This window comes from Mytilus trossulus, chromosome 8 (genome assembly GCF_036588685.1).
Source record: "Mytilus trossulus isolate FHL-02 chromosome 8, PNRI_Mtr1.1.1.hap1, whole genome shotgun sequence".
In the NCBI taxonomy this organism is placed as follows: Eukaryota; Metazoa; Mollusca; class Bivalvia; order Mytilida; family Mytilidae; genus Mytilus; species Mytilus trossulus.
The window spans coordinates 76,193,249-76,206,147 of record NC_086380.1 but is presented as its reverse complement, the minus strand read 5'-3'; the positions used below and the strand labels follow the sequence as shown (position 1 = coordinate 76,206,147).

At 32.5% G+C, this 12,899-nt stretch overlaps 1 protein-coding gene across 1 annotated transcript; it reads right to left on the bottom strand.

The window, feature by feature from the left end:
- Positions 1 to 1,143: 1,143 nt before the first annotated feature.
- LOC134728017 (uncharacterized) lies at positions 1,144 to 2,793 on the bottom strand. The gene has a single exon (XM_063592417.1). The coding sequence runs from the start codon at positions 2,791 to 2,793 to the stop codon at positions 1,144 to 1,146; it is 1,650 nt and encodes a 549-aa protein (XP_063448487.1).
- Between the last annotated feature and the right edge of the window lie 10,106 nt (positions 2,794 to 12,899).

Genomic DNA, 12,899 nt, shown 5'->3' with positions numbered 1-12,899 from the left:
TCTCACCCCATATGGAATTTACTGACCCTGTATATATCATATTAGGTCACTTACACACTATGTAACTTTTAATATTCATCAGAGTTTACGGTATCATAATGGCCTGATAAGGTAGGAAAAGATTGATTAGGTTGCAGAGCATACATACCATTATAATCTAATCCATAATCGTGCAAATGAGTGCGACCATAGTTTTCATATTAATTCATAAATCTTTCGGTACAAAGCTGACGCCAGACAATCCGAGAGTATTACCTCGTACACGCACGATTTCCCATATCCTGTGTGAACTTGTCATTCCATCAGAACATGCTGATTATATGAGTACTTGAAACTGTGGCTGATCCATTTATAAGTTCATGTAATGTGTCTTCTAAATGTACTGAAAATTAGATCCTGAGGGAAAAAAAATTCGTGAGCCGCAGATCACCATTCATTACTACTCAAAGTTGGTTTCGTTATAGAAATGCGGTATTAAGAGGAAATAGGAAATAGGAAATACATTGTAATATTGTATTCTTAATCACCCCCCAAAAAAAGTACCAAGTGCAAATTACGTAATGAAACAAGTTGGCGATACACAATATAAAGATTTTCACCAAACATTATACTACTATACAACAGACACTGCATAACAATAAATGTGGTTTCTAAATTAAAGTACCAATTTCAATATTTTGAGTGCAGATGAATTGTGTAAACATTTGAATCATTTCATATATTGAATCTACAATTTTTATTTGATTTTTTGTGGTATTTTCTTTTTCTTTGTCAGTGAGTTTAAATTGTTCATTTCTATTTGGCTTTTTCATCTTTTTTTCGAAGACTTTGTAAATGTTTGTTTAACATTTGTTTGCCTGTATTGTTTACTAATGCGTGCTATTTATGAACGCTATTTATTGTATTTTTTTTTTTATTTTTCCACTTTTATTCTCAATCTTTATATTCATTTTTGTTTATTTCGTCTTTGTTTGTACTTTACTTATTTTTCTCCGAATATTATTTCTTCGTAACCGCATAAAAAAGCAAAAAAATTAAACAGAAAATATAAAAAAGAAGTTTGCACTTTATATGTGTATATTTAAGTAACACGATAAATTACATAATATAAATGCAAGTACTCATGTTGTTTCATAAAAACATTTACTTGCATTTGTATACACGAACAGATTTACCTTCGTTATTAATTACAAACAGTTTCGTGAAGTCGTTATTAAAACACATTCCATACGGACGGTAAATGCCATTGTCTTTGTTCAGCATTTCTTCACAGTTTTCACCATCTGATGATATTCTCTGTATGCTGTTGGCATAGTAACAACCGTAGTAAATGTTACCACGCCTATCGCGTGTTACTCCTGCTAAACCTGAGACGTCCTTGCTGTATACTTGTGTTCCATCTACTTTGATACATAGGAGTTTGTCATGACATCTAACAATCAAATGATCATGAATATCATCATATGCTATGAAGAAAATATCATTAGATCCTTGTTGAATCGTTTTTAGAACTGTCCCATTGGGGTCTAATGTTTTGATAGTACCACCTGTACCACCAACGTAAATTCTGTCATGTCCAGCAGTGATACCATAACATGTAAATCCAACGTTAACTTTGTTGTCCTTTGTCATCTTTGTCGTAGTGATGAATTGTATAGAATTCTCGTTAGGTAGGGTAATAACAGCTCTGTCCGTACCAGGTATCACAACAACACCATGAGGTTCGGAGGAAAAAGCTATCTCTGTTTCATAATCTTTACAGTCTCTGTAAACATACAGTTTGGTATCAGATGATGCTGTATTAGTAATGAGGAGCTTATTATTATCTGTCACTGATACACTCAAAATACTTTTTACCACATCAGTATTAAATTTTAATACTGTATCCTTCTTAAACCCTAGAATATTTTTCATTGGTTCTGCCTTTATCTGGGCTTGTTGAAATTTCTTTGGTTTGTATTGAACTTGACATGGTTGGACATACTCTGACAGTGACCCGAAAGACTCAAGCTTACCATATTTCTTTTCGTCAAAGGTTATATTGAATTCTTGTGAATCGGATACTATCTGCTGAATCTTGGCCTCGGCGCTATGAATATTTGTTACTTGTTGGCGAAGGAATATAAAGAGCTGATTCTTAGATCCATGATCTCTCAAAAAATCCATCTCGTCTTTATTTTCTATAACATTGACCAAGACTTGCGATATTTCTTGCTTTTGTTTGTTGATTTCCATTTCATGTTTTCGTTGGAGAGATGACAAAGTGGTCGTTAATTCACGCTCCAAATCGTCAATTTGTTTCAAAAATTTGGATTTCACTGCTCGGATCTTCTTAGTTATTGTTGATTTAGATTCCTTCATAGATTGTAAGTTTGACTGTCTGTTATTGTCCAAAGCATTCAATGTTGTAATAAGATGCGTCATGTCTTCCATAACATCGTTAAACAGTGCAGACTTTTTTACATCCTTCGAGGCCAGTTCCAATGGGAGTACGTTCTGACAAATCCTGTGTTCATTAGATATGCAGGCTCTACAGCAAACGATATCATGATCTGTGCAGTAATAATCCAAAAGCATCCCTGAATGGACATTGCAGTTTTTTATCGCAGGCATCAGTTTATTGGATCCGATGGACGTCAGGTCGATAACATGGTGAGATTTGAAGGCTTTGAATCTGCAATGTGATTCATCACAGTCTGTACAAAGTCTTTCTTCACAGTCAGAGCAATACTTTGTTGCTGTTGAAGACTTGTCAGCTTCGGAACAAGGATCACAGAACCTAGTTGATGCCATAGAGAAAATTTCTGAAAACAAATGAGATATGACTGAGCATGGAAATAGTAGTGTAAAGCATAGCAAAATCAAAAGTCTTAATATTACTGCAAAATTACAAAGACTGTGATCTAAGATAAGATTACACTACGGTAAAGAGCAAATGCAGTATTTTTTCAGAAAACCAAAAATAAGGGACAAATAATCCAAAGTTAACCAATAAAAAATAAACACGCTTTGAATTTATACTGGTCACATTACAATGTATCATTATGTATTTGAAACTAGATTCTTTGTTTGGCACATAGTACGGTAAAGTGTGTGTGTGGTTTCCTTGAAAAGGATCGATTTATTTTTTTAAACTAAGATTTATTTTTATTTTTAATCAAAACTGAGACAATGACAAACTATATATGTAGTTATGGAAGTTGCTTATGTTTCAAGAAAGATAACTTTAGCAATATTATAAACCAAACCGCTATTTGTAAATCATTTTATGATACTCCTTGACTGGATTAATGAGGTCATTTATCACATAATCTATCAAAACCGAGATCCACTCACATAAAAATGGCTGCTAGATTAAGCTACGATTATATTCATCCCAGAGTAGTGTACCACAATATCAGAATTTGATTACAATGACGGAAATCATTGTTAAATAACATTGTTTGTTGGTGTATTTAAAAAAAATGTATCTAATTTAGATGAAATAATTAAGTCAAAAAAAGTAATGTTTCTTGTATATCAAAAACTCATACAATAGAGCAGACTGATAATTTGGTACACAGATGCGAAAAAGGCTAATCTAATACGAAACCAAAACAACGAATATTTCAAAACGTTTTCCCTATTATGACGACGGCAATCTATAAGTAAAACGCTTAAATCTTAAAATAAAAAAATCATGCATTGAATATTAGTAATGCATATCAATCCCCCCCCCCACATAAAAAAACCATTTTTACTATCATAGGCGTGATTTCATAAAAAATATTAGAATTATCACATATCCAGCTGTGATGCATCGCGGTGTGAAAAAAAGTTTTTACGTTGAGTATAATATAACGATCGTTTGATGATATTTTAAAATACAATTGGCCAACTGAATTTTTGGTAAAACATCTGGGTTAATCTCAATGAGACAATAAGTTAACGACAAATACAGTTAAAAGACAACTGGAGGGTCGCATACCTATATTCAAAAAGAGTCCACAGAAAAATACATAAAAGATCAAGATATAAATCGTCCTCACTTTTTAACAGTTGTGAAAAAATAATACAAGATCTCTCATAAACACCAAATGTTCGATCATGTTCTCAAAATGAAATACATTAAAGATAAGATATAAAAAAAATACTGGTGAGATTTATAGCTTGTATTCACTAAAAGGTTTATTATGTGTCATAACTCTTTTGATTGATACCTTTTGTTTGATTATAATGACCGTTATGTCTGATGCACATCGCCCAACTGCTCATTTTCAAGTCAATCTTTAAACTGAATTAACCAATCAAAATCAATTTCGAGGCTTCCGATGATTTGAATTCAATTTTACCAAACAAAACAGCGGTTACTATTTTTTAAACTTTTTTCATCTTTAATTTAGGTAAAATATCAATTTCACTGGCTATTTTTTGCAGTCCAAATCTTGACCATCTCCTGTTACTTCTTTCAATACATATGTGTTCGTTCCAAAAACACAGACCTTCTTTCATCGTCTTAATTTAATACATCCATTCATTTGATATTTGCAAGGTCTTGCTTCATTTCACAAAATCTGCACATTGAATCGTTTGTATACAACACAACACACTGCTCAAATATATAATATAATTGTAAAGATTTACCTTATCACAAACTATATCGGCTGTTCAAACGATTCGCACTCTCTCTGACAGTGATGTCTCTATATAGTAGACCAACAGTAAGAACCTTATCCATTTGAAACCAAATTGAAGTAATAAAAAAAGGAATATTTTATTGAAATAGTTTAACAGTAACGCAATAAAGAACGGATTGTGAAATTATTTACTTTCGGTTTATACCATATCAACCAAATTAGCTTGTCGTCAAAACAAACAATTACACTGCTAAATTAAGAAAACTTACCTGTTGGATTTAAACGAGATCAACAGATTCAAAATTAACCACGACTTTTCTGCTGTTTAACTTGCTATATACTATAGACAACACTTACATGTATCTAAGTAAATACCATCTGGAACGTTGTGTTAGAATAATAAAAGAATGATAAAATTTCATGTATGACATTTTTAAACACTACGTGACGCTGTTATAAGTCTATTTATAAAGAAATTAGGCCCACAAATCTGAAAGGAAGAGTCGATGAGTTATTACAGGATGCGTTTAATAAGTTATTTAGTGCATATAATTAGTTTACACAACGTACCATTGGTGCGTGTATATTGGGATATCTAGGTTGTATGCGGGTATCAGAATTGTTGAATCTGAGTTATTATGAAGTTAATTGCAAGTCAACACACATTTCAACTTTTATCGAAAAAACGGATATTTACAGAGATGGAAACTGTTTTATTATTGTGAAGAACGCACAAATTTGCATCCAGTCCTAATTTGGAATTATATATGCATGGAGTAGCATTTAATCTGATTGAAATATAAATTCATTCAGGAATTTGTAACAAGTGAAAGAATTTTTCGTTTTTCGTTCAACAAATTAGCCTTTACGCTATACAAGGATAAGGGAACTTTCTTTGATGCAATTTTCTCCATTTGTGAACCGATATCAAAGCATACAGATTATATAGTTTACGATCTTGTGGTGCTATTACCGCTGCAAGGTTTGTTTTTTCAGATACAAGATTTCAAAGGATGGCTATGTGAAAGACAATTTATCAGAACGATGGATTGTTTCTAAGAATTTGGGAAATGAATATCTTTTTTTGTTTTATTTTACATTTTGGACTGAATAATTTTCCATACATAGTAATTAATAGCTTCCCGTTCTTTGGGTTCAGCATCGGCGTTGTCGTGCGACTATCCACTTTACAAAGTCTTTGGTATTTATTATAGCCTTTTATGGCGTTTATATACAGAGTGTATACATATATACTTGGAAATTTGGTACAAGTATTGGTTATATAAATTGTATATTTGGTACAAGTATTGATTATACTTGTTTATTTGGTGCAAGTATTGGTTTTATGTCTACATTGATGGGTGGTTCATACCAGGAGAATTATAATTTCATTCGTTTAAACGGGCAGTGCATTAGAGTGAAATGCATTTCTCCTGGGTGTTTCATCATATGTAGCATAGAGGGCGTTATGTTTTCCCGCTTCAAAATTATTTTCGCGGTATTTTATTGCCTATGTAATTATTCAGCACGACATCGTCAATCTGAGCAGTCGAATTTTCTTGGTAAATTTTAATTCTAGTTAAAAGTTTATTAAGCTTTTTATTTGGAGAGTTTTTTGTTGATACTGATGTTTGAGTTATATATATTATATGTGTACCTATATGTATGAATTGTGTTTATTTCTTATTAAATATAGAGCATCGGCGTTGTCGTGCAAATATCCACTTTACAAAGTCTTTGGTATTTATTATAGCCTTTTATGGCGTTAATATTTAGAGTGTATACATATATACTTGGATATTTGGTACAAGTATTGGTTATTTTTGTATATTTGGTACAAGTATTGATTATACTTGTTTATTTGGTGCAAGTATTGGTTTTATGTCTACATTGATGGATAATTTATACCAGGAGAAAGTAAATTCATCACAATGTTGCTGCATTTTACAAAGTCCACACTGTCAATCAATGATATACAAAACAATAAAATTAAGAATGGAAATGGAGAATGTGTCAAAGAAACAACAACCCAACCAAAGAGTAGTTAACAGTCGAAGGCCACAAATGAATTTTAAAAGCCACACGAAACTCCTACACCCGTAGGCGTGCTCCACCTGGCCCCTAAAAAATATGTTCATTAGTTCAGTAATAATGGACGTCATGCTAAACTCCAAAATGTATAATAGATGACTTAGAACAGGTGCAAAAATGCGGCGGGGTTTAACATTTTTGTTTTGTTTTATCTCAACCTATCCCCTATTACTCTAGCCAATGCAGAAAAAACAAACACACAACAATATGCACAATAAAACTTAGTTTAATAGAAGTCCGAGTCCAATGTCAGAATAGGTAATCAAAGAAGCTAAACAAAATGACAATAATACATAAATTAACAAAGATCTACTAGCAACTATTTATCAGAATTTAATAATCACCCTTTATTAGAGAAAACTATTATACGTTACCCTACAACAAACAATATAGACCGTACAAACGCTTCGCACTTTCCAAACAGTGGCTCAATTAACATGTATGTTATATAAAGATGAATCGAAGCAAAACATATATTCGTTTCAAACCAAAACATATACTAGTATTAAGAATATTATTATATGTTATAGTTATGCGAATTAGAAAATGCTTTTGAAAATAATTTTAATTCGACTGAAACAAGGTTAACCTAAATTACAACGTCATAAAAAAAGAACAACAAAAGTAACTTACAAACTTTACCGTGTTTTTTTTTTAGATCAGGGTTACAGTTTATTAAGGAAAACAAACAAAATTCGAATTTTTGCTATGAAAGATTTTGAAAATCATATGTTATTCCTCCCTTATGTAAGAAATTCAATGTATGACGTATTAGTATTACATGTGATATAATACGTCCTAGGTAGATTTCTACCGACAACACATAGATAAAAACCAAATCAAATAAATGAAAGGTCGTAGGTTACATGCATCTGTTTAATATATTCGCATGTTATTAATACAGTAGGAAACTTTTCAATACACCAAATTATAGGATATAATAAGAAAAGGAATTTTGATTCATAAAACAAAAGAGTTTAATATAATTGGCGAGATATTAAAGTATTTAGCTATTCCGATCTCTATAGATTTATTGACAAAGAAAGTTGTAAACCCAAAATTTCAAAAATTAGCGTTAAAAGTCTAGTGAACAGTTTTAAGGAGTAGGTCCAGTAAGACCCCTTTTTAGCAGCTTTACACAATGGTTAAAATGTAAACTTTTAGTTATTTATTGTACAGTAGAATGCTTCTGCTACATAACTATGGGTTATTTTTGAGAGGACAATGCACATTTATCGGGTATTACCACCATTAAGTTATGCCAAAGTACTGAAATCTTCACAATTCCCGCATTTTAATTAAATTGTAGACGCTTTCGTGTAAAACTAAAGTGGCCGCATTCGTGTTCATCCTTTTTATTGAAAAGTAATTAAATAATAGTTATTGAAAAACTGGTCAATATCGTGATATATAGACTACCCACAGGACCGTGGTATTGACTGAGACAGCGATAATGACTGAGCCAAAGGCGAGATCATTATCGCTGTCGCAGTCAATATGACCGACCTAAGGGCTGTCCATATATCACGATAATTACAGTTTTTTTCGATAACTATAATGTTAATTCATTGAGAAACTATGTTTTAAAAAGAATTCATACATTCAAATTGTTGACCACATAGTTTACCTGTAAACCTTATATATTTTGGACAACATTATTATAGAATACTGACTCCATGTACTGTAATTATGTAGAACACATGATTGTGATGTTTATATGATGTGCCGTTAACCTTATCAGTACAACTCACTCCACAAGTGACTTGGTTTTTATATACTGGTAATAAATCATCAGAACCTTTAGCTCTCGTTAGTTGTTATTCAACGCATAGAAAACAACTTACTACAGTTACAGTGAGATAATGGTCGAATTCTTTAGGAAAGAATGAAGGCCGGACATAGTTTTAGATATCTGTCTAAGTCACTTCAATATTTGAAATACAAAAAAGGGTTAACTTTAATTTCATCAATAGTAAAACGGTCATTAGAGTTGTCTATACTAGCAGACGAGTCTTCTATTTTCCTAACTGTAAAGTGAAAACACGTCTGAATCGCGTTGCGTTTTATTACGGAACGTCACTCAAACAGACAAACCACGCCCCACCGGTCATTATCATTTAAAGGTCTGTAAACGACCAGTTTTCCGGTCCGCTTTGTTCTGTTAATGACCGATGGAACTTATTACTGAAGAATAAAGAATGGCATGTGGCCTCTTTTTATCCAATAAGATAAGCTTATTATTAACCGATATGAAATAAGTTGTATTTGGTGATAATACATAACATATATAAAGGTTGAGGATGAACCCGGATGCGGCCACTTTCATTTTGAACAAAAACGATCTGAAAAGTTACATTTTTCGGCATATTTGGTAGATTTTTCATATTTGAGCATGAATCGGATCGTTTTCAATTACTAAATCAGCAAAAATCTTTTACATATACTTATTTATTCAAATGAAGTAAATACTTGAGTGTTTAAAAAGTGGTCAAAATCTTTCGTCAGATGAACCTGAAATTTGAGGCCAAAATCGGTACCTACTCCTTTAAACGAGCTCATTAAAAAAGATGATTTTACAGATATTCTATCAGGAAACTAAAACATATTCAAGCACACAATCCTAACACAATGCTATTGACGGTTCGGTCTGACCATAAGTTAATTTTCTTAAACAATTGAATATTCTTAGAAATCTTAGAACTTATTGTACAATTCATGTATAATAAAGGTGGCAATCAACAGGTTTTTTTTCTATGACGGCATGTTTTGAGGAACCATGCGTAAGTGACCCTAAGTGGTTGACTGTTTAATAAAGATACTTGTATACAATTACATATCACTGGAATCAGAATGTTCTCTAGTTTGTAATGAATTAAAAATAAAGTGTACTTTTAATATATTCCATCCCAAGAACATGGGATAACATGGAATAATTAAGTAAATAAACCGGGGTTTCGCCCCCTGGTTATTTTTAGTCTGAGAAGAAACCCTAGGTTTGTATACGAAACTGTTTAAAGCACCTTAATGACGTGGCATTTTTTCTCGTTTATAACCCTCGGACAAGAATTTCATTAGTAACAAATTAAATATTAATTTATACAATGATTATGTACACAAGGATGATAACTACAAGATTTTTTTTAAATAATACACCCTTTGAAAGACATTTTTGGTCAACGATAGATTTATTTGGTCCTGATTTTGCTTTTTTCATCGATATTTATGTTGAACAGTTTGGTAATCAAGCATAAACATCTTAAAGTTTCCTGTGGCAGAACATTCTGATAAGCTTCACGAAGATAGATTTAGTTGCACTGCATAATATAATCGGATGATCAAAACTTATGCTAATTCGTGGGATTGGTTTTCATATTGATAGATGTTTCCGTACTGAGCTGACGCCAAACTAGCAAAACCCATTATGCGCACACTTTTAAAATAACACCATTACATTTTAAAAATGAGGACAGAAAGATCCTTGAGGGACATTCAAACTCATAGATCAAAAATGAACTGAAAAAGACAAACGGACAAATAAAACAACACAGATCAATACATAGAAACCTAAAGACTAAGCAATACACACCTCACTTTAAACTAGGAGTGATCTCATGTGCTCTAGATGGGTAAGCCGATCCTACTCCACCAGTGGTATGTGTCATGTCGCTCATGTTATTTCCAACCAAATAAATAGTCATTAGATAGGTCACATTCATGAAAATGGACCGGGATTTGTAGCAACAATATGAGGAACATATCCGATACTCGTGTTGGCGACCGTTAAATTTACAAAGGGATGATTTCAACTTCACCATTTTGATTTTTAGGTTTAATAGTTCATTTGTTAGCAGCATTCTTCTATCGAGGACATGATAATTGTAAATACAACACCAGGAATATATATCAAACATCATATACTTGAATTGAATACAATATTTACATTTTGTTGTGCTCATCGGAATACCATAAGTTAACAATTATCCCGTTTGAACTTCATGTCAGTTTGCTAAACAATCTTAATACTAGTTCTTGGAATACATTTTATCATTTATTATAATCCATTTATTAGTTAAGATCCTACATGCTTCTTTGTCTTGTTGGTCTTCAAAATGTACAAGAAATTGAATCCAAAGAATTAAATATTTTGGTTGTACTCGGAAACATATTCGATAAGTGTAAATAGCGAGAATAGTTGGGATGCACAATATAAGAGTGTACACCAAACATGACATAAAACAGATACTATATAATAATCCAGAGGACTATACTTTCTAATTTAAAATTTGAGTACTATTTTAAATATATTGAGCGGAAATGAATACTACTTTTGCCTATATCAAACAACAAACATGGATTTGGATTTGCTATGGCATGACGTATTGAGGTTTTGAAATATGCATCAATTTTCTACGCATTCCTTTAAAATTACGACACGCCAGACGACATTATAAAATGGAATTTGAAACTATATTTTTATTTTCTTCTTCAAAAACTAAACAAAAACAAAAACTAACAAACAAAGATACAATATATTTTGACTTTGTACATGTGAATAACACAATGCTATAAAAAGTCGATTTTAAGTTTTCAAGTTTCTTACAAGTACTTGCATTTATATACATATACGGACGTGTAACGGTTATTAATAACAAACAGTTTTGTGAAGTCATTGTTAAAACACATTCCATACGGACGGTTAATGTCATTGTTTTTGTTCATCATTTCTTCACAATTTTCTCCATCTGATGACATTCTTTGTATGTTGTTGGTCATAAAACCGCCAAAATAAATGTTCTTCTGTCGATCAAGTGTTACACCTGCTTTTCCTGAAACGTCCTCACTGTAAACTAGTGTTCCATCTAATTTGACACAAAGGAGTTTACCAACACATCTAACAATCAAATGATCATGAATATCATCGTATGCTATGAAGTAAATATAATCAGATCCTTGTTGAAATGTTTTGAGTATTATTCCATTAGTGTCTAATGTTTTGATAGTACCACCTGTACCGCCAACATAAATTCTGTCACGTCCAGCAGTGATACAATAACATCCAAATCCCATGTTAACTGTGTCGGACTTTGTCATCGTTGTAGTATTGATGAATTGTATAGACCCCTCGTCAGGTAGGGTAATAACAGCTCTGTCCGTACCAGGTATCACAGCAACACAATAAGGTGTGGAGGAAAAAGCTATCTCTGTCTCATAATCTTTACAGTCTCTGTAAACATACAGTTTGTGATCGGATGGTGATATATTAGTAATGAGCAGCTTATTATCATCTGTAACTGATACACAAATAAGACAGTTTACCACATTAGTATTAAATTTTAATACTGTATCCTTCTCAAACCCTAGAATTTTTTTCATTGGCTCTGCCTTTATCTGGGCTTGTTGAAATTTCTTTGGTTTGTATTGAACTTGACATGGTTGGACATACTCTGACAGTGACCCGAACGACTCAAGCTTATCATCTTTCTTTTCGTCAAAGGTAATATCGAATTCTTGTGAATTGGATACTATCTGCTGAATCTTGGCCTCAGCGCTATGAATATTTGTTACTTGTTGGCGTAGGAATATAAAGAGCTGATTCTTAGATCCATGATCACTCAAAAAATCCATCTCGTTTTTATTTTCTATGACATTGACCAAAACTTGCGATATTTCTTGCTTTTGTTTGTTGATTTCGATTTCATGTTTTCGTTGGAGAGATGACAAAGCGGTCGTTAATTCACGCTCCAAATCGTCAATTTGTTTCAAAAATTTGGATTTCACTGCCCGGATCTGCTTAGTTATTGTTGATTTAGTTTTCTCAATAGATTGTAAGTTTGAATGTCTGTTATTGTCTAAGGCGTTCAATGTTGTGATAAGATGCGTCATGTCTTCCATAACATCGTGAAACAGTGCAGACTTTCTAACATCCTTCGAGGCCAGTTCCAACGGGAGTACGTTCTGACAAAGCCTGTGTTTATCAGAAATACAGGCTCTACAGCATACGATATCATGATCTGTGCAGTAATAATCAAACATCATTTCTGAATGGACGTTGCAGTTTTTCATCGCTGATATAAGTGTATTGGATCCAATGGACGACAGGTCGATAACATGGTGAGATTTGAAAGCTTTGAATCTGCAATGTGATTCTGCACATTCTGTACAAAGTCTTTCTTCACAGTCTGAGCAATACCT

Bases quoted from the DNA above. Each gene is read 5' to 3' on its own strand.
- LOC134728017 (XM_063592417.1), bottom strand. From the start codon at position 2,793: ATGGCATCAACTAGGTTCTGTGATCCTTGTTCCGAAGCTGACAAGTCT.